Source organism: Myxine glutinosa, chromosome 5 (genome assembly GCF_964187855.1).
Source record: "Myxine glutinosa chromosome 5, kmMyxGlut1.1, whole genome shotgun sequence".
Classification (NCBI taxonomy): domain Eukaryota; kingdom Metazoa; phylum Chordata; class Myxini; order Myxiniformes; family Myxinidae; genus Myxine; species Myxine glutinosa.
The window spans coordinates 878,918-900,179 of NC_136265.1; the positions used below are offsets into that span (position 1 = coordinate 878,918).

General features: G+C 35.3%; 1 protein-coding gene across 2 annotated transcripts in view; it reads right to left on the reverse strand.

Annotated features, from left to right (window-relative positions):
• IFT56 (intraflagellar transport 56) overlaps positions 1-21,262 on the reverse strand; it is a 182,098-nt gene that overhangs the window by 54,675 nt on the left and 106,161 nt on the right. For both annotated transcript variants that reach the window (XM_078777482.1, XM_078777484.1), the window contains one exon: positions 19,919-19,972. In XM_078777482.1, the coding sequence (XP_078633608.1) occupies positions 19,919-19,972 (54 nt within the window). The remainder of the gene's footprint in view (positions 1-19,918; positions 19,973-21,262) is intronic.

Consider the following 21,262-nt stretch of genomic DNA (forward strand, 5'->3'; position numbering starts at 1 on the left):
AGAGAAACAGGTGTGTGAAAGTTAAAAAGCAATGATATAGAAACTGGTGAAGCAGATTAGAAAAACAGGTGTGTGAAAGTTAAAAAGCAATGATATAGAAACTGGTGAAGCAGATTAGAGAAACAGGTGTGTGAAAGTTAAAAATCAATGATATAGAAACTGGTGAAGCAGATTAGAGAAACAGGTGTGTGAAAGTTAAAAAGCAATGATATAGAAACTGGTGAAGCAGATTAGAGAAACAGGTGTGTGAAAGATAAAAATCAATGATATAGAAACTGGTGAAGCAGATTAGAGAAACAGGTGTGTGAAAGATAAAAAGCAATGATATAGAAACTGGTGAAGCAGATTAGAGAAACAGGTGTGTGAAAGTTAAAAATCAATGATATAGAAACTGGTGAAGCAGATTAGAGAAACAGGTGTGTGAAAGTTAAAAATCAATGATATAGAAACTGGTGAAGCAGATTAGAGAAACAGGTGTGTGAAAGTTAAAAATCAATGATATAGAAACTGGTGAAGCAGATTAGAGAAACAGGTGTGTGAAAGTTAAAAATCAATGATATAGAAACTGGTGAAGCAGATTAGAAAAACAGGTGTGTGAAAGTTAAAAATCAATGATATAGAAACTGGTGAAGCAGATTAGAGAAACAGGTGTGTGAAAGTTAAAAATCAATGATATAGAAACTGGTGAAGCAGATTAGAGAAACAGGTGTGTGAAAGTTAAAAATCAATGTTATAGAAAGTGGTGAAGCAGATTAGAGAAACAGGTGTGTGAAAGTTAAAAATCAATGTTATAGAAACTGGTGAAGCAGATTATAGAAACAGGTGTGTGAAAGTTAAAAATCAATGATATAGAAACTGGTGAAGCAGATTAGAGAAACAGGTGTGTGAAAGTTAAAAATCATTGTTATAGAAACTGGTGAAGTGGTTTAGAGAAACAGGTGTGTATAAAAAAAAAATAACCACCTTTAGAGGCCATTTTTCCCCGCGAGGCGGGGGTTGGCCTTTTTTGGGAACCGTGGTTGTTGTTGTTTTTTGGTCCACTTTTTGAAGCAATGTTTTACGGCCGGATGCCCTTCCTGACGCCAACCCTTTTCGCCGCCTTTAACGACAAACAGGGAATTACCAGTGAACTGGTACTCAATTAGCCGACCTCGGAAGGATGACAGGCTGAGTCAACCCCCCTAGCGTTAATTCAGCGATCGACCGGGATTCGAACCCAGGATCCTAGGATCATAAGCCGGCACCCTAGCCGCTAGATTAGAGAAACAGGTGTGTGAAAGTTAAAAATCAATGTTATAGAAACTGGTGAAGCAGATTAGAGAAACAGGTGTGTGAAAGATAAAAATCAATGATATCGAAACTGGTGAAGCAGATTCGAGAAACAGGTGTGTGAAAGTTAAAAATCAATGATATAGAAACTGGTGAAGTGGTTTAGAGAAACAGGTGTGTGAAAGTTAAAAATCAATGTTATAGAAACTGGTGAAGCAGATTAGAGAAACAGGTGTGTGAAAGTTAAAAATCAATGTTATAGAAACTGGTGAAGCAGATTAGAGAAACGGGTGTGTGAAAGTTAAAAAGCAATGATATAGAAACTGGTGAAGCAGATTAGAGAAACAGGTGTGTGAAAGTTAAAAGTCAATGATATAGAAACTGGTGAAGCAGATTAGAGAAACAGGTGTGTGAAAGTTAAAAATCAATGTTATAGAAACTGGTGAAGCAGATTAGAGAAACAGGTGTGTGAAAGTTAAAAATCAATGTTATAGAAACTGGTGAAGCAGATTAGAGAAACAGGTGTGTGAAAGTTAAAAATCAATGATATAGAAACTGGTGAAGCAGATTAGAGAAACAGGTGTGTGAAAGTTAAAAATCAATGTTATAGAAACTGGTGAAGCAGATTAGAGAAACAGGTGTGTGAAAGTTAAAAATCAATGTTATAGAAACTGGTGAAGCAGATTAGAGAAACAGGTGTGTGAAAGTTAAAAATCAATGATATAGAAACTGGTGAAGCAGATTAGAGAAACAGGTGTGTGAAAGTTAAAAATCAATGTTATAGAAACTGGTGAAGCAGATTCGAGAAACAGGTGTGTGAAAGTTAAAAATCAATGATATAGAAACTGGTGAAGCAGATTCGAGAAACAGGTGTGTGAAAGTTAAAAATCAATGATATAGAAACTGGTGAAGCAGATTAGAGAAACGGGTGTGTGAAAGTTAAAAATCAATGATATAGAAACTGGTGAAGCAGATTAGAGAAACGGGTGTGTGAAAGTTAAAAATCAATAATATAGAAACTGGTGAAGCAGATTAGAGAAACGGGTGTGTGAAAGTTAAAAATCAATAATATAGAAACTGGTGAAGCAGATTAGAGAAACAGGTGTGTGAAAGTTAAAAATCAATGATATAGAAACTGGTGAAGCAGATTAGAGAAACGGGTGTGTGAAAGTTAAAAAGCAATGATATAGAAACTGGTGAAGCAGATTAGAGAAACAGGTGTGTGAAAGTTAAAAGTCAATGATATAGAAACTGGTGAAGCAGATTAGAGAAACAGGTGTGTGAAAGTTAAAAATCAATGTTATAGAAACTGGTGAAGCAGATTAGAGAAACAGGTGTGTGAAAGTTAAAAATCAATGTTATAGAAACTGGTGAAGCAGATTAGAGAAACAGGTGTGTGAAAGTTAAAAATCAATGATATAGAAACTGGTGAAGCAGATTAGAGAAACAGGTGTGTGAAAGTTAAAAATCAATGTTATAGAAACTGGTGAAGCAGATTCGAGAAACAGGTGTGTGAAAGTTAAAAATCAATGATATAGAAACTGGTGAAGCAGATTAGAGAAACAGGTGTGTGAAAGTTAAAAATCAATGATATAGAAACTGGTGAAGCAGATTAGAGAAACGGGTGTGTGAAAGTTAAAAATCAATGATATAGAAACTGGTGAAGCAGATTAGAGAAACGGGTGTGTGAAAGTTAAAAATCAATAATATAGAAACTGGTGAAGCAGATTAGAGAAACGGGTGTGTGAAAGTTAAAAATCAATAATATAGAAACTGGTGAAGCAGATTAGAGAAACAGGTGTGTGAAAGTTAAAAATCAATGATATAGAAACTGGTGAAGCAGATTAGAGAAACGGGTGTGTGAAAGTTAAAAATCAATGATATAGAAACGGGTGAAGCAGATTAGAGAAACAGGTGTGTGAAAGTTAAAAATCAATGATATAGAAACTGGTGAAGCAGATTAGAGAAACAGGTGTGTGAAAGTTAAAAATCAATGATATAGAAACTGGTGAAGCAGATTAGAGAAACAGGTGTGTGAAAGTTAAAAATCATTGTTATAGAAACTGGTGAAGCAGATTAGAGAAACAGGTGTGTGAAAGATAAAAATCAATGATATAGAAACTGGTGAAGCAGATTAGAGAAACAGGTGTGTGAAAGTTAAAAATCAATGATATAGAAACTGGTGAAGCAGATGAGAGAAACAGGTGTGTGAAAGTTAAAAATCAATGATATAGAAACTGGTGAAGCAGATTAGAGAAACAGGTGTGTGAAAGTTAAAAATCAATGTTATAGAAACTGGTGAAGCAGATTAGAAAAACAGGTGTGTGAAAGATAAAAATCAATGATATAGAAACTGGTGAAGCAGATTAGAGAAACAGGTGTGTGAAAGATAAAAATCAATGATATAGAAACTGGTGAAGCAGATTAGAGAAACAGGTGTGTGAAAGTTAAAAATCAATGATATAGAAACTGGTGAAGCAGATGAGAGAAAGAGGTGTGTGAAAGTTAAAAATCAATGATATAGAAACTGGTGAAGCAGATTAGAGAAACAGGTGTGTGAAAGTTAAAAATCAATGTTATAGAAATTGGTGAAGTAGATTAGAAAAACAGGTGTGTGAAAGATAAAAATCAATGATATAGAAACTGGTGAAGCAGATTAGAGAAACAGGTGTGTGAAAGATAAAAATCAATGATATAGAAACTGGTGAAGCAGATTAGAGAAACAGGTGTGTGAAAGTTAAAAATCAATGATATAGAAACTGGTGAAGCAGATGAGAGAAACAGGTGTGTGAAAGTTAAAAATCAATGATATAGAAACTGGTGAAGCAGATTAGAGAAACAGGTGTGTGAAAGTTAAAAATCAATGTTATAGAAACTGGTGAAGCAGATTAGAAAAACAGGTGTGTGAAAGTTAAAAATCAATGATATAGAAACTGGTGAAGCAGATTAGAGAAACAGGTGTGTGAAAGTTAAAAATCAATGATATAGAAACTGGTGAAGCAGATTAGAGAAACAGGTGTGTGAAAGTTAAAAATCAATGTTATAGAAACTGGTGAAGCAGATTAGAGAAACAGGTGTGTGAAAGTTAAAAATCAATGATATAGAAACTGGTGAAGCAGATTAGAGAAACAGGTGTGTGAAAGTTAAAAATCAATGTTATAGAAACTGGTGAAGCAGATTAGAGAAACAGGTGTGTGAAAGTTAAAAATCAATGTTATAGAAACTGGTGAAGCAGATTAGAGAAACAGGTGTGTGAAAGTTAAAAATCAATGATATAGAAACTGGTGAAGCAGATTAGAGAAACAGGTGTGTGAAAGTTAAAAATCAATGATATAGAAACTGGTGAAGCAGATTAGAGAAACAGGTGTGTGAAAGTTAAAAATCAATGTTATAGAAACTGGTGAAGTGGTTTAGAGAAACAGGTGTGTATAAAAAAAAAATAACCACCTTTAGAGGCCATTTTTCCCCGCGAGGCGGGGGTTGGCCTTTTTCGGGAACCGTGGTTGTTGTTGTTTTTTGGTCCACTTTTTGAAGCAATGTTTTACGGCCGGATGCCCTTCCTGACGCCAACCCTTTTCGCCGCCTTTAACGACAAACAGGGAATTACCAGTGAACTGGTACTCAATTAGCCGACCTCGGAAGGATGACAGGCTGAGTCAACCCCCCTGGCGTTAATTCAGCGATCGACCGGGATTCGAACCCAGGATCCTAGGATCATAAGCCGGCACCCTAGCCGCTAGATTAGAGAAACAGGTGTGTGAAAGTTAAAAATCAATGTTATAGAAACTGGTGAAGCAGATTAGAGAAACAGGTGTGTGAAAGATAAAAATCAATGATATAGAAACTGGTGAAGCAGATTCGAGAAACAGGTGTGTGAAAGTTAAAAATCAATGATATAGAAACTGGTGAAGTGGTTTAGAGAAACAGGTGTGTGAAAGTTAAAAATCAATGTTATAGAAACTGGTGAAGCAGATTAGAGAAACAGGTGTGTGAAAGTTAAAAGTCAATGATATAGAAACTGGTGAAGCAGATTAGAGAAACAGGTGTGTGAAAGTTAAAAATCAATGTTATAGAAACTGGTGAAGCAGATTAGAGAAACAGGTGTGTGAAAGTTAAAAATCAATGTTATAGAAACTGGTGAAGCAGATTAGAGAAACAGGTGTGTGAAAGTTAAAAATCAATGATATAGAAACTGGTGAAGCAGATTAGAGAAACAGGTGTGTGAAAGTTAAAAATCAATGTTATAGAAACTGGTGAAGCAGATTCGAGAAACAGGTGTGTGAAAGTTAAAAATCAATGATATAGAAACTGGTGAAGCAGATTAGAGAAACAGGTGTGTGAAAGTTAAAAATCAATGATATAGAAACTGGTGAAGCAGATTAGAGAAACGGGTGTGTGAAAGTTAAAAATCAATGATATAGAAACTGGTGAAGCAGATTAGAGAAACGGGTGTGTGAAAGTTAAAAATCAATAATATAGAAACTGGTGAAGCAGATTAGAGAAACGGGTGTGTGAAAGTTAAAAATCAATGATATAGAAACTGGTGAAGCAGATTAGAGAAACGGGTGTGTGAAAGTTAAAAATCAATGATATAGAAACGGGTGAAGCAGATTAGAGAAACAGGTGTGTGAAAGTTAAAAATCAATGATATAGAAACTGGTGAAGCAGATTAGAGAAACAGGTGTGTGAAAGTTAAAAATCAATGATATAGAAACTGGTGAAGCAGATTAGAGAAACAGGTGTGTGAAAGTTAAAAATCAATGTTATAGAAACTGGTGAAGCAGATTAGAGAAACAGGTGTGTGAAAGATAAAAATCAATGATATAGAAACTGGTGAAGCAGATTAGAGAAACAGGTGTGTGAAAGTTAAAAATCAATGATATAGAAACTGGTGAAGCAGATAAGAGAAACAGGTGTGTGAAAGATAAAAATCAATGATATAGAAACTGGTGAAGCAGATTAGAGAAACAGGTGTGTGAAAGATAAAAATCAATGTTATAGAAACTGGTGAAGCAGATTAGAGAAACAGGTGTGTGAAAGTTAAAAATCAATGATATAGAAACTGGTGAAGCAGATTAGAGAAACAGGTGTGTGAAAGTTAAAAATCAATGATATAGAAACTGGTGAAGCAGATTAGAGAAACAGGTGTGTGAAAGAGAAAAATCAATGATATAGAAACTGGTGAAGCAGATTAGAGAAACAGGTGTGTGAAAGATAAAAATCAATGATATAGAAACTGGTGAAGCAGATTAGAGAAACAGGTGTGTGAAAGTTAAAAATCAATGATATAGAAACTGGTGAAGCAGATTAGAGAAACAGGTGTGTGAAAGTTAAAAATCAATGATATAGAAACTGGTGAAGCAGATTAGAGAAACAGGTGTGTGAAAGTTAAAAATCAATGATATAGAAACTGGTGAAGCAGATTAGAGAAACAGGTGTGTGAAAGATAAAAATCAATGATATAGAAACTGATGAAGCAGATTAGAGAAACAGGTGTGTGAAAGTTAAAAATCAATGATATAGAAACTGGTGAAGCAGATTAGAGAAACAGGTGTGTGAAAGATAAAAATCAATGATATAGAAACTGATGAAGCAGATTAGAGAAACAGGTGTGTGAAAGTTAAAAATCAATGATATAGAAACTGGTGAAGCAGATTAGAGAAACAGGTGTGTGAAAGATAAAAATCAATGATATAGAAACTGGTGAAGCAGATTAGAGAAACAGGTGTGTGAAAGATAAAAATCAATGATATAGAAACTGGTGAAGTGGTTTAGAGAAACAGGTGTGTGAAAGTTAAAAATCAATGATATAGAAACTGGTGAAGTGGTTTAGAGAAACAGGTGTGTGAAAGTTAAAAATCAATGTTATAGAAACTGGTGAAGCAGATTAGAGAAACAGGTGTGTGAAAGTTAAAAATCAATGTTATAGAAACTGGTGAAGCAGATTAGAGAAACAGGTGTGTGAAAGTTAAAAATCAATGATATAGAAACTGGTGAAGCAGATTAGAGAAACAGGTGTGTGAAAGTTAAAAATCAATGTTATAGAAACTGGTGAAGCAGATTAGAGAAACAGGTGTGTGAAAGTTAAAAATCAATGATATAGAAACTGGTGAAGCAGATTAGAGAAACAGGTGTGTGAAAGTTAAAAATCAATGATATAGAAACTGGTGAAGTGGTTTAGAGAAACAGGTGTGTGAAAGTTAAAAATCAATGATATAGAAACTGGTGAAGTGGTTTAGAGAAACAGGTGTGTGAAAGTTAAAAATCAATGTTATAGAAACTGGTGAAGCAGATTAGAGAAACAGGTGTGTGAAAGTGAAAAATCAATGATATAGAAACTGGTGAAGCAGATTAGAGAAACAGGTGTGTGAAAGTTAAAAATCAGTGATATAGAAACTGGTGAAGCAGATTAGAGAAACAGGTGTGTGAAAGTTAAAAATCAATGTTATAGAAACTGGTGAAGCAGATTAGAGAAACAGGTGTGTGAAAGTGAAAAATCAATGATATAGAAACTGGTGAAGCAGATTAGAGAAACAGGTGTGTGAAAGTTAAAAATCAGTGATATAGAAACTGGTGAAGCAGATTAGAGAAACAGGTGTGTGAAAGTTAAAAATCAATGTTATAGAAACTGGTGAAGCAGATTAGAGAAACAGGTGTGTGAAAGTTAAAAATCAATGATATAGAAACTGGTGAAGCAGATTAGAGAAACAGGTGTGTGAAAGTTAAAAATCAATGATATAGAAACTGGTGAAGTGGTTTAGAGAAACAGGTGTTATGAAAGTTAAAAATCAATGTTATAGAAACTGGTGAAGCAGATTAGAGAAACAGGTGTGTGAAAGTTAAAAAGCAATGATATAGAAACTGGTGAAGCAGATTAGAGAAACAGGTGTGTGAAAGATAAAAATCAGTGTTATAGAAACTGGTGAAGCGGATTTGAGAAACAGGTGTGTGAAAGTTAAAAATCAATGATATAGAAACTGGTGAAGCAGTTTAGAGAAACAGGTGTGTGAAAGTTAAAAATCAATGATATAGAAACTGGTGAAGCAGATTAGAGAAACGGGTGTGTGAAAGTTATAAATCAATAATATAGAAACTGGTGAAGCAGATTAGAGAAACAGGTGTGTGAAAGTTAAAAATCAATGATATAGAAACTGGTGAAGCAGATTAGAGAAACGGGTGTGTGAAAGTTATAAATCAATAATATAGAAACTGGTGAAGCAGATTAGAGAAACAGGTGTGTGAAAGTTAAAAATCAATGATATAGAAACTGGTGAAGCAGATTAGAGAAACAGGTGTGTGAAAGATAAAAATCAGTGTTATAGAAACTGGTGAAGCAGATTAGAGAAACAGGTGTGTGAAAGTTAAAAATCAATGATATAGAAACTGGTGAAGCAGATTAGAGAAACAGGTGTGTGAAAGTTAAAAATCAATGATATAGAAACTGGTGAAGCAGATTAGAGAAACAGGTGTGTGAAAGTTAAAAATCAATGATATAGAAACTGGTGAAGCAGATTAGAGAAACAGGTGTGTGAAAGTTAAAAATCAATGATATAGAAACTGGTGAAGCAGATTAGAGAAACAGGTGTGTGAAAGTTAAAAATCAGTGATATAGAAACAGGTGAAGCAGATTAGAGAAACGGGTGTGTGAAAGATAAAAATCAATGATATCGAAACTGGTGAAGCAGATTAGAGAAACAGGTGTGTGTAAGTTAAAAATCAATGTTATAGAAACTGGTGAAGCGGATTTGAGAAACAGGTGTGTGAAAGTTAAAAATCAATGATATAGAAACTGGTGAAGCAGATTAGAGAAACGGGTGTGTGAAAGTTATAAATCAATAATATAGAAACTGGTGAAGCAGATTAGAGAAACAGGTGTGTGAAAGTTAAAAATCAATGATATAGAAACTGGTGAAGCAGATTAGAGAAACGGGTGTGTGAAAGTAAAAAATCAATGATATAGAAACTGGTGAAGCAGATTAGAGAAACAGGTGTGTGAAAGTTATAAATCAATAATATAGAAACTGGTGAAGCAGATTAGAGAAACAGGTGTGTGAAAGTTAAAAATCAATGATATAGAAACTGGTGAAGCAGATTAGAGAAACAGGTGTGTGAAAGTTAAAAATCATTGTTATAGAAACTGGTGAAGCAGATTAGAGAAACAGGTGTGTGAAAGATAAAAATCAATGATATAGAAACTGGTGAAGCAGATTAGAGAAACGGGTGTGTGAAAGTAAAAAAGCAATGATATAGAAACTGGTGAAGCAGATTAGAGAAACAGGTGTGTGAAAGTTAAAAATCAATGATATAGAAACTGGTGAAGCAGATTAGAGAAACAGGTGTGTGAAAGTTAAAAATCAATGATATAGAAAGTGGTGAAGCAGATTAGAGAAACAGGTGTGTGAAAGATAAAAATCAATGATATAGAAAGTGGTGAAGCAGATTAGAGAAACGGGTGTGTGAAAGTTAAAAATCATTGTTATAGAAACTGGTGAAGCAGATTAGAGAAACAGGTGTGTGAAAGTTAAAAAGCAATGATGTAGAAACTGGTGAAGCAGATTAGAGAAACAGGTGTGTGAAAGTTAAAAATCAATGATATAGAAACTGGTGAAGCAGATTAGAGAAACAGGTGTGTGAAAGTTAAAAATCAATGATATAGAAACTGGTGAAGCAGATTAGAGAAACAGGTGTGTGAAAGTTAAAAATCAATGATATAGAAACTGGTGAAGCAGATTAGAGAAACAGGTGTGTGAAAGTTAAAAATCAATGATATAGAAACTGGTGAAGCAGATTAGAGAAACAGGTGTGTGAAAGTTAAAAATCAGTGATATAGAAACAGGTGAAGCAGATTAGAGAAACGGGTGTGTGAAAGATAAAAATCAATGATATCGAAACTGGTGAAGCAGATTAGAGAAACAGGTGTGTGTAAGTTAAAAATCAATGTTATAGAAACTGGTGAAGCAGATTAGAGAAACAGGTGTGTGAAAGTTAAAAATCAATGTTATAGAAACTGGTGAAGCAGATTAGAGAAACGGGTGTGTGAAAGTTAAAAATCAATGATATCGAAACTGGTGAAGCAGATTAGAGAAACAGGTGTGTGAAAGTTAAAAATCAATGATATAGAAACTGGTGAAGCAGATTAGAGAAACAGGTGTGTGAAAGTTAAAAATCAATGTTATAGAAACTGGTGAAGCAGATTAGAGAAACGGGTGTGTGAAAGTTAAAAATCAATGATATCGAAACTGGTGAAGCAGATTAGAGAAACGGGTGTGTGAAAGTTAAAAAGCAATGATATAGAAACTGGTGAAGCAGATTAGAAAAACAGGTGTGTGAAAGTTAAAAATCAATGATATAGAAACTGGTGAAGCAGATTAGAGAAACAGGTGTGTGAAAGTTAAAAATCATTGTTATAGAAACTGGTGAAGCAGATTAGAGAAACAGGTGTGTGAAAGTTAAAAATCAATGAAAAAGAAACTGGTGAAGCAGATTCTAGAAACAGGTGTGTGAAAGTTAAAAATCAATGATATAGAAACTGGTGAAGCAGATTAGAGAAACAGGTGTGTGAAAGTTAAAAATCAATGATATAGAAACTGGTGAAGCAGATTAGAGAAACAGGTGTGTGAAAGTTAAAAATCAATGTTATAGAAACTGGTGAAGCAGATTAGAGAAACAGGTGTGTGAAAGTTAAAAATCAATGTTATAGAAACTGGTGAAGCAGATTAGAGAAACGGGTGTGTGAAAGTTAAAAATCAATGATATCGAAACTGGTGAAGCAGATTAGAGAAACGGGTGTGTGAAAGTTAAAAAGCAATGATATAGAAACTGGTGAAGCAGATTAGAGAAACAGGTGTGTGAAAGTTAAAAATCAATGATATAGAAACTGGTGAAGCAGATTAGAGAAACGGGTGTGTGAAAGTTAAAAAGCAATGATATAGAAACTGGTGAAGCAGATTAGAGAAACAGGTGTGTGAAAGTTAAAAATCAATGATATCGAAACTGGTGAAGCAGATTAGAGAAACGGGTGTGTGAAAGTTAAAAAGCAATGATATAGAAACTGGTGAAGCAGATTAGAGAAACAGGTGTGTGAAAGTTAAAAATCAATGATATAGAAACTGGTGAAGCAGATTAGAGAAACAGGTGTGTGAAAGTTAAAAATCAATGATATAGAAACTGGTGAAGCAGATTAGAGAAACAGGTGTGTGAAAGTTAAAAATCAATGATATAGAAACTGGTGAAGCAGATTAGAGAAACAGGTGTGTGAAAGTTAAAAAGCAATGATATAGAAACTGGTGAAGCAGATTAGAAAAACAGGTGTGTGAAAGTTAAAAAGCAATGATATAGAAACTGGTGAAGCAGATTAGAAAAACAGGTGTGTGAAAGTTAAAAAGCAATGATATAGAAACTGGTGAAGCAGATTAGAGAAACAGGTGTGTGAAAGTTAAAAATCAATGATATAGAAACTGGTGAAGCAGATTAGAGAAACAGGTGTGTGAAAGTTAAAAATCAATGATATAGAAACTGGTGAAGCAGATTCGAGAAACAGGTGTGTGAAAGTTAAAAATCAATGATATAGAAACTGGTGAAGCAGATTAGAAAAACAGGTGTGTGAAAGTTAAAAATCAATGATATAGAAACTGGTGAAGCAGATTAGAGAAACAGGTGTGTGAAAGTTAAAAATCAATGATATAGAAACTGGTGAAGCAGATTAGAGAAACAGGTGTGTGAAAGTTAAAAATCAATGTTATAGAAAGTGGTGAAGCAGATTAGAGAAACAGGTGTGTGAAAGTTAAAAATCAATGTTATAGAAACTGGTGAAGCAGATTAGAGAAACAGGTGTGTGAAAGTTAAAAATCAATGATATAGAAACTGGTGAAGCAGATTAGAGAAACAGGTGTGTGAAAGTTAAAAATCAATGTTATAGAAACTGGTGAAGCAGATTAGAGAAACAGGTGTGTGAAAGTTAAAAATCAATGTTATAGAAACTGGTGAAGCAGATTAGAGAAACAGGTGTGTGAAAGTTAAAAATCAATGATATAGAAACTGGTGAAGCAGATTAGAGAAACAGGTGTGTGAAAGTTAAAAAGCAATGATATAGAAACTGGTGAAGCAGATTAGAGAAACAGGTGTGTGAAAGTTAAAAATCAATGATATAGAAACTGGTGAAGCAGATTAGAGAAACAGGTGTGTGAAAGATAAAAATCAATGATATAGAAACTGGTGAAGCAGATTAGAGAAACAGGTGTGTGAAAGTTAAAAATCAATGATATAGAAACTGGTGAAGCAGATTAGAGAAACAGGTGTGTGAAAGATAAAAATCAATGATATAGAAACTGGTGAAGCAGATTAGAGAAACAGGTGTGTGAAAGATAAAAATCAATGTTATAGAAACTGGTGAAGCAGATTAGAGAAACAGGTGTGTGAAAGTTAAAAATCAATGATATAGAAACTGGTGAAGCAGATTAGAGAAACAGGTGTGTGAAAGTTAAAAATCAATGATATAGAAACTGGTGAAGCAGATTCGAGAAACAGGTGTGTGAAAGATAAAAATCAATGATATAGAAACTGGTGAAGCAGATTAGAGAAACAGGTGTGTGAAAGATAAAAATCAATGATATAGAAACTGGTGAAGCAGATTAGAGAAACAGGTGTGTGAAAGATAAAAATCAATGATATAGAAACTGGTGAAGCAGATTAGAGAAACAGGTGTGTGAAAGTTAAAAATCAATGATATAGAAACTGGTGAAGCAGATTAGAGAAACAGGTGTGTGAAAGTTAAAAATCAATGATATAGAAACTGGTGAAGCAGATTAGAGAAACAGGTGTGTGAAAGATAAAAATCAATGATATAGAAACTGGTGAAGCAGATTAGAGAAACAGGTGTGTGAAAGATAAAAATCAATGATATAGAAACTGGTGAAGTGGTTTAGAGAAACAGGTGTGTGAAAGTTAAAAATCAATGATATAGAAACTGGTGAAGTGGTTTAGAGAAACAGGTGTGTGAAAGTTAAAAATCAATGTTATAGAAACTGGTGAAGCAGATTAGAGAAACAGGTGTGTGAAAGTTAAAAATCAATGTTATAGAAACTGGTGAAGCAGATTAGAGAAACAGGTGTGTGAAAGTTAAAAATCAATGATATAGAAACTGGTGAAGCAGATTAGAGAAACAGGTGTGTGAAAGTTAAAAATCAATGTTATAGAAACTGGTGAAGCAGATTAGAGAAACAGGTGTGTGAAAGTTAAAAATCAATGATATAGAAACTGGTGAAGCAGATTAGAGAAACAGGTGTGTGAAAGTTAAAAATCAATGATATAGAAACTGGTGAAGTGGTTTAGAGAAACAGGTGTGTGAAAGTTAAAAATCAATGTTATAGAAACTGGTGAAGCAGATTAGAGAAACAGGTGTGTGAAAGTGAAAAATCAATGATATAGAAACTGGTGAAGCAGATTAGAGAAACAGGTGTGTGAAAGTTAAAAATCAGTGATATAGAAACTGGTGAAGCAGATTAGAGAAACAGGTGTGTGAAAGTTAAAAATCAATGTTATAGAAACTGGTGAAGCAGATTAGAGAAACAGGTGTGTGAAAGTTAAAAATCAATGTTATAGAAACTGGTGAAGCAGATTAGAGAAACAGGTGTGTGAAAGTTAAAAATCAATGATATAGAAACTGGTGAAGCAGATTAGAGAAACAGGTGTGTGAAAGTTAAAAATCAATGATATAGAAACTGGTGAAGCAGATTAGAGAAACGGGTGTGTGAAAGTTAAAAATCAATGATATAGAAACTGGTGAAGCAGATTAGAGAAACAGGTGTGTGAAAGTTAAAAATCAATGATATAGAAACTGGTGAAGCAGATTAGAGAAACAGGTGTGTGAAAGTTAAAAATCAATGATATAGAAACTGGTGAAGCAGATTAGAGAAACAGGTGTGTGAAAGTTAAAAATCAATGATATAGAAAGTGGTGAAGCAGATTAGAGAAACAGGTGTGTGAAAGTTAAAAATCAATGTTATAGAAACTGGTGAAGCAGATTAGAGAAACAGGTGTGTGAAAGTGAAAAATCAATGATATAGAAACTGGTGAAGCAGATTAGAGAAACAGGTGTGTGAAAGTTAAAAATCAGTGATATAGAAACTGGTGAAGCAGATTAGAGAAACAGGTGTGTGAAAGTTAAAAATCAATGTTATAGAAACTGGTGAAGCAGATTAGAGAAACAGGTGTGTGAAAGTTAAAAATCAATGATATAGAAACTGGTGAAGCAGATTAGAGAAACAGGTGTGTGAAAGTTAAAAATCAATGATATAGAAAGTGGTGAAGTGGTTTAGAGAAACAGGTGTGTGAAAGTTAAAAATCAATGTTATAGAAACTGGTGAAGCAGATTAGAGAAACAGGTGTGTGAAAGTTAAAAATCAATGATATAGAAACTGGTGAAGCAGATTAGAGAAACAGGTGTGTGAAAGTTAAAAATCAATGATATAGAAACTGGTGAAGCAGATTAGAGAAACAGGTGTGTGAAAGTTAAAAATCAATGTTATAGAAACTGGTGAAGCAGATTAGAGAAACAGGTGTGTGAAAGTTAAAAATCAATGTTATAGAAACTGGTGAAGCAGATTAGAGAAACAGGTGTGTGAAAGTTAAAAATCAATGATATAGAAACTGGTGAAGCAGATTAGAGAAACAGGTGTGTGAAAGTTAAAAATCAATGTTATAGAAACTGGTGAAGCAGATTAGAGAAACAGGTGTGTGAAAGTTAAAAATCAATGTTATAGAAACTGGTGAAGCAGATTAGAGAAACGGGTGTGTGGAAGTTAAAAATCAATGATATAGAAACTGGTGAAGCAGATTAGAGAAACAGGTGTGTGAAAGTTAAAAATCAATGTTATAGAAACTGGTGAAGCAGATTAGAGAAACAGGTGTGTGAAAGTTAAAAATCAATGATATAGAAACTGGTGAAGCAGATTAGAGAAACAGGTGTGTGAAAGTTAAAAATCAATGTTATAGAAACTGGTGAAGCAGATTAGAGAAACAGGTGTGTGAAAGTTAAAAATCAATGATATAGAAACTGGTGAAGTGGTTTCGAGAAACAGGTGTGTGAAAGTTAAAAATCAATGATATAGAAACTGGTGAAGCAGATTAGAGAAACAGGTGTGTGAAAGTTAAAAATCAATGATATAGAAACTGGTGAAGCAGATTAGAGAAACAGGTGTGTGAAAGTTAAAAATCAATGTTATAGAAACTGGTGAAGCAGATTAGAGAAACAGGTGTGTGAAAGTTAAAAATCAATGATATAGAAACTGGTGAAGCAGATTAGAGAAACAGGTGTGTGAAAGATAAAAATCAATGATATAGAAACAGGTGAAGCAGATTAGAGAAACAGGTGTGTGAAAGTTAAAAATCAATGATATAGAAACTGGTGAAGCAGATTAGAGAAACAGGTGTGTGAAAGTTAAAAATCAATGTTATAGAAACTGGTGAAGCAGATTAGAGAAACGGGTGTGTGAAAGTTAAAAATCAATGATATAGAAAGTGGTGAAGCAGATTAGAGAAACAGGTGCGTGAAAGTTAAAAATCAATGATATAGAAACAGGTGAAGCAGATTAGAGAAACAGGTGTGTGAAAGTTAAAAATCAATGATATAGAAACTGGTGAAGCAGATTAGAGAAACAGGTGTGTGAAAGTTAAAAAGCAATGATATAGAAACTGGTGAAGCAGATTAGAGAAACAGGTGTGTGAAAGTTAAAAATCAATGATATAGAAACAGGTGAAGCAGATTAGAGAAACAGGTGTGTGAAAGTTAAAAATCAATGATATAGAAACTGGTGAAGCAGATTAGAGAAACAGGTGTGTGAAAGTTAAAAATCAATGATATAGAAACAGGTGAAGCAGATTAGAGAAACAGGTGTGTGAAAGTTAAAAATCAATGATATAGAAACTGGTGAAGCAGATTAGAGAAACAGGTGTGTGAAAGTTAAAAATCAATGATATAGAAACAGGTGAAGCAGATTAGAGAAACAGGTGTGTGAAAGTTAAAAATCAATGTTATAGAAACTGGTGAAGCAGATTAGAGAAACAGGTGTGTGAAAGTTAAAAATCAATGATATAGAAACAGGTGAAGCAGATTAGAGAAACAGGTGTGTGAAAGTTAAAAATCAATGATATAGAAACAGGTGAAGCAGATTAGAGAAACAGGTGTGTGAAAGATAAAAATCAATGATATAGAAAGTGGTGAAGCAGATTAGAGAAACAGGTGTGTGAAAGTTAAAAATCAATGATATAGAAACTGGTGAAGCAGATTAGAGAAACAGGTGTGTGAAAGTTAAAAATCAATGATATAGAAACTGGTGAAGCAGATTAGAGAAACAGGTGTGTGAAAGTTAAAAATCAATGATATAGAAACTGGTGAAGCAGATTAGAGAAACAGGTGTGTGAAAGTTAAAAATCAATGATATAGAAACTGGTGAAGCAGATTAGAAAAACAGGTGTGTGAAAGTTAAAAATCAATGATATAGAAACTGGTGAAGCAGATTCGAGAAACGGGTGTGTGAAAGTTAAAAATCAATGTTATAGAAAGTGGTGAAGCAGATTAGAGAAACAGGTGTGTGAAAGTTAAAAATCAATGATATAGAAACTGGTGAAGTGGTTTAGAGAAACAGGTGTGTGAAAGATAAAAATCAATGATATAGAAACTGGTGAAGTGGTTTAGAGAAACAGGTGTGTGAAAGTTAAAAATCAATGATATAGAAACTGGTGAAGCAGATTAGAGAAACAGGTGTGTGAAAGTTAAAAATCAATGATATAGAAACTGGTGAAGCAGATTAGAGAAACAGGTGTGTGAAAGTTAAAAATCACTGATATAGAAACTGGTGAAGCAGATTAGAGAAACAGGTGTGTGAAAGTTAAAAATCAATGATATAGAAACTGGTGAAGCAGATTCGAGAAACAGGTGTGTGAAAGTTAAAAATCAATGATATAGAAACTGGTGAAGCAGATTAGAGAAACAGGTGTGTGAAAGTTAAAAATCAATGATATAGAAACTGGTGAAGCAGATTAGAGAAACAGGTGTGTGAAAGTTAAAAATCAATGATATAGAAACTGGTGAAGCAGATTCGAGAAACAGGTGTGTGAAAGTTAAAAATCAATGATATAGAAACTGGTGAAGCAGATTCGAGAAACAGGTGTGTGAAAGTTAAAAATCAATGATATAGAAACTGGTGAAGCAGATTAGAGAAACAGGTGTGTGAAAGTTAAAAATCAATGATATAGAAACTGGTGAAGCAGATTAGAGAAACAGGTGTGTGAAAGATAAAAATCAATGATATAGAAACTGGTGAAGCAGATTAGAGAAACAGGTGTGTGAAAGTTAAAAATCAATGTTATAGAAACTGGTGAAGCAGATTAGAGAAACGGGTGTGTGAAAGTTAAAAATCAATGTTATAGAAACTGGTGAAGCAGATTAGAGAAACAGGTGTGTGTGAAAGTTAAAAATCAATGATATAGAAACTGGTGAAGCAGATTAGAGAAACAGGTGTGTGAAAGTTATAAATGAATGATATAGAAACTGGTGAAGCAGATTAGAGAAACAGGTGTGTGAAAGTTAAAAAGCAATGATATAGAAACTGGTGAAGCAGATTAGAAAAACAGGTGTGTGAAAGTTAAAAAGCAATGATATAGAAACTGGTGAAGCAGATTAGAGAAACAGGTGTGTGAAAGTTAAAAAGCAATGATATAGAAACTGGTGAAGCAGATTAGAAAAACAGGTGTGTGAAAGTTAAAAAGCAATGATATAGAAACTGGTGAAGCAGATTAGAGAAACAGGTGTGTGAAAGTTATAAATGAATGATATAGAAACTGGTGAAGCAGATTAGAGAAACAGGTGTGTGAAAGTTAAAAAGCAATGATATAGAAACTGGTGAAGCAGATTAGAAAAACAGGTGTGTGAAAGTTAAAAAGCAATGATATAGAAACTGGTGAAGCAGATTAGAAAAACAGGTGTGTGAAAGTTAAAAAGCAATGATATAGAAACTGGTGAAGCAGATTAGAAAAACAGGTGTGTGAAAGTTAAAAATCAATGATATAGAAACTGGTGAAGCAGATTAGAGAAACAGGTGTGTGAAAGTTAAAAATCAATGGTATAGAAACTGGTGAAGCAGATTAGAGAAACGGGTGTGTGAAAGTTAAAAATCAATGTTATAGAAACTGGTGAAGTGGTTTAGAGAAACAGGTGTGTATAAAAAAAAAATAACCACCTTTAGAGGCCATTTTTCCCCGCAAGGCGGGGGTTGGCCTTTTTCGGGAACCGTGGTTGTTGTTGTTTTTTGGTCCACTTTTTGAAGCAATGTTTTATGGCCGGATGCCCTTCCTGACGCCAACCCTTTTCGCCGCCTTTAACGACAAACAGGGAATTACCAGTGAACTGGTACTCAATTAGCCGACCTCGGAAGGATGACAGGCTGAGTCAACCCCCCTGGCGTTAATTCAGCGATCGACCGGGATTCGAACCCAGGATCCTCGGATCATAAGCCGGCACCCTAGCCGCTAGATTAGAGAAACAGGTGTGTGAAAGTTAAAAATCAGTGTTATAGAAACTGGGTGAAGTGGTTTAGAGAAACAGGTGTGTGAAAGTTAAAAAGCACATGCACCCACCAAGTGTTGTTACACGGGAGAAAGTGGATGAAGTACGGGAAAGAATGGAAGAAAGCCGAAAATATCTGAGACATTTAGCACAACAAGCTCACTGTTCATATTCCAGTGCAAGGAATGTGGTCAAGACACTCAAACTTGATCCCTGCAAAATCCAAGCGCTGCATCAGTTACTGGAGCCAGATAAAGAGAAACGTGTGGCTCCAGAGGATGGTAAGAGAACAACACAATGTTTTGGATGTTGTGTTTTTAACAAACAAAGCATTGTTTCATCTCTCTGGGCATGTAAATTCACAAAACACTCGTTTATGGCTAAGTGAACAACCTTATGGGATGCAAGAAAGGCCATTGCATTCCGCAAAATTGGTGTTCGGTGTGCTGCAAGTCGGCAAACAATTATTGGCCCAATTTTCTTCTTAGAAACAGTAAACTCTATGTTACGTCAACATAATCCATGAATTTCCTGGGCACCTTACAGATGATGAAAACAACCATGGATGGTTTCAGCAAGATGGCGCCACGAGTCACACCTCGCGATACAGCATGAACGAACTTACGCTACTCTGGTGACCGTGTGCTGTCCAAGTCATCATGGCTTGATCCCCAGATCTTACGTCGCCAGATATTTTTTTGTGGGGCTATTTGAAGGATATACGGTAGTTAGTGTACGCTACAAATCCATGCGCTGTTGATGAATTGAAAGCAGTAATCAGTGACGCAATCAGCAATTTCCCCCAAAAATGCTACACTGTGTCGGAGAGCAGCTGCGAATAATGAATTTGTACCTGCAACAATGCAACATGGTGGTGGACACTTTCAGCACTTAATTCAAGGTAATCAATTGGGTGGATCATGCCATATGTTTCTGTAACATTAGGTTACATTTACACAAAATATAAGGCTCCGAAGTGATATAGTTTTAGTATAGGGGAATTATTGAGGGTTCTCGATTTAAAAAAAAATTATCTTGTACTTTAAGAGAGATTATGAATCAAAAAATTATGTCGAAGTTCCTTACAGAGCCAGTCTCTTGTCCAATTGCTGCATTCACCACTGCCTTCAAAATGATCTCCTACAAATACAGTGCACACCAAACAGTCTTCAACCTCATGGGAAATGTCTGGTTTTACACATTTAATTTGGTATTCGATGTGTATAGAAAACAAAATAATAAATAAACAAACAAGAAGATGTCATGCAGAATACGATCGTTGCAAAATCGACCCCCCCGACCCCCCAAACGGGATACCATTAATCCAGCAAACTCTCCATTTCATCAAGATTTAAATTGACGATCTTGATCAACGCTTGGGTCAATAGGATGAAAAGTAACGATTTTTCAGATGAAAATTGATGATTTTAGAAGTTTGACCTTGAGTTGACCTTTTAACGGGGATCGAAAAGATCAAGGTTTTGTATGGGGGAAGTTAAGAGATGGTGGCGGACATCTGATTTAAGGACCTGGAGGGAGGAGAGGGATTGAAGAGAGTGTGGGAGTTTGTTCCAGAGGCGGGAGAAAAGAGGAATGAAAGAGAGAAGGTGAGCAGAGAGTCTTGATTTCGGCAGTTTCACCATAAGAGGGTTGCAGGCAGATCTTGTGCGACCTGCAGGAATATTTGGGGGACAGAGCCCAGAGAGAGATGGGGGGGCAAGGCCAGAGAGGAGTCGGTAGAAGACAGAAAGATCTCCAACATGCCTGCGGTGAGAGAGAGAAAGGCCCTCGGAGTTAGCTTCATCGTGGGAGATTCCAATGATTCTGAATGTTTTTGTGTCAACAGCGTGAAGCCGAGCTCGGTGTGAGGCAGGAGCACCGGCCCAGAGGGGGGAACAGTATTCCATTGAACTGCGGATGAAAGCCTTGTATGTGTTGAGGAGCTCAGGTGTGCCAAGGAAGGACTTCACACGACGGAGGATGCCCAGTCGGCGACTGGCTTTGGAGGCCAGCTTGGAAATGTGGTTTTACCAGGAAAGATCATGGCAGATAGCGAGACCCAAAAGCTTGAGTGACAGAACTTCTTTGAGAGGATTGCTGAGAAAGTAGATGGGAGGGTTGTACAGTCGGTCTTTTTGGAGTGACATAGTAAGAGTGTGAGATTTGTCAGGATTGAAAGACATGTTCCACTTGTTTGACCAGTCTGTGATTTTGTGCAGGTCTGCAAAGAGTGAGGAGGCTGCAGACTGCCGATCTGAGAGTTGGGATGTGGAGCGGCAGAGAGTGGAGTCTTTTTCTTCCTCCGTTCTTGAATGTTCCATGATGACGTCACACTCTAACCAATCCTCACGCCCCACCACTTCAGTCCATGGCCATGACCAATCGTTCCTTTTGGGGCAGGTCCTCATGTCCTTTCTTGACGCCCATCGA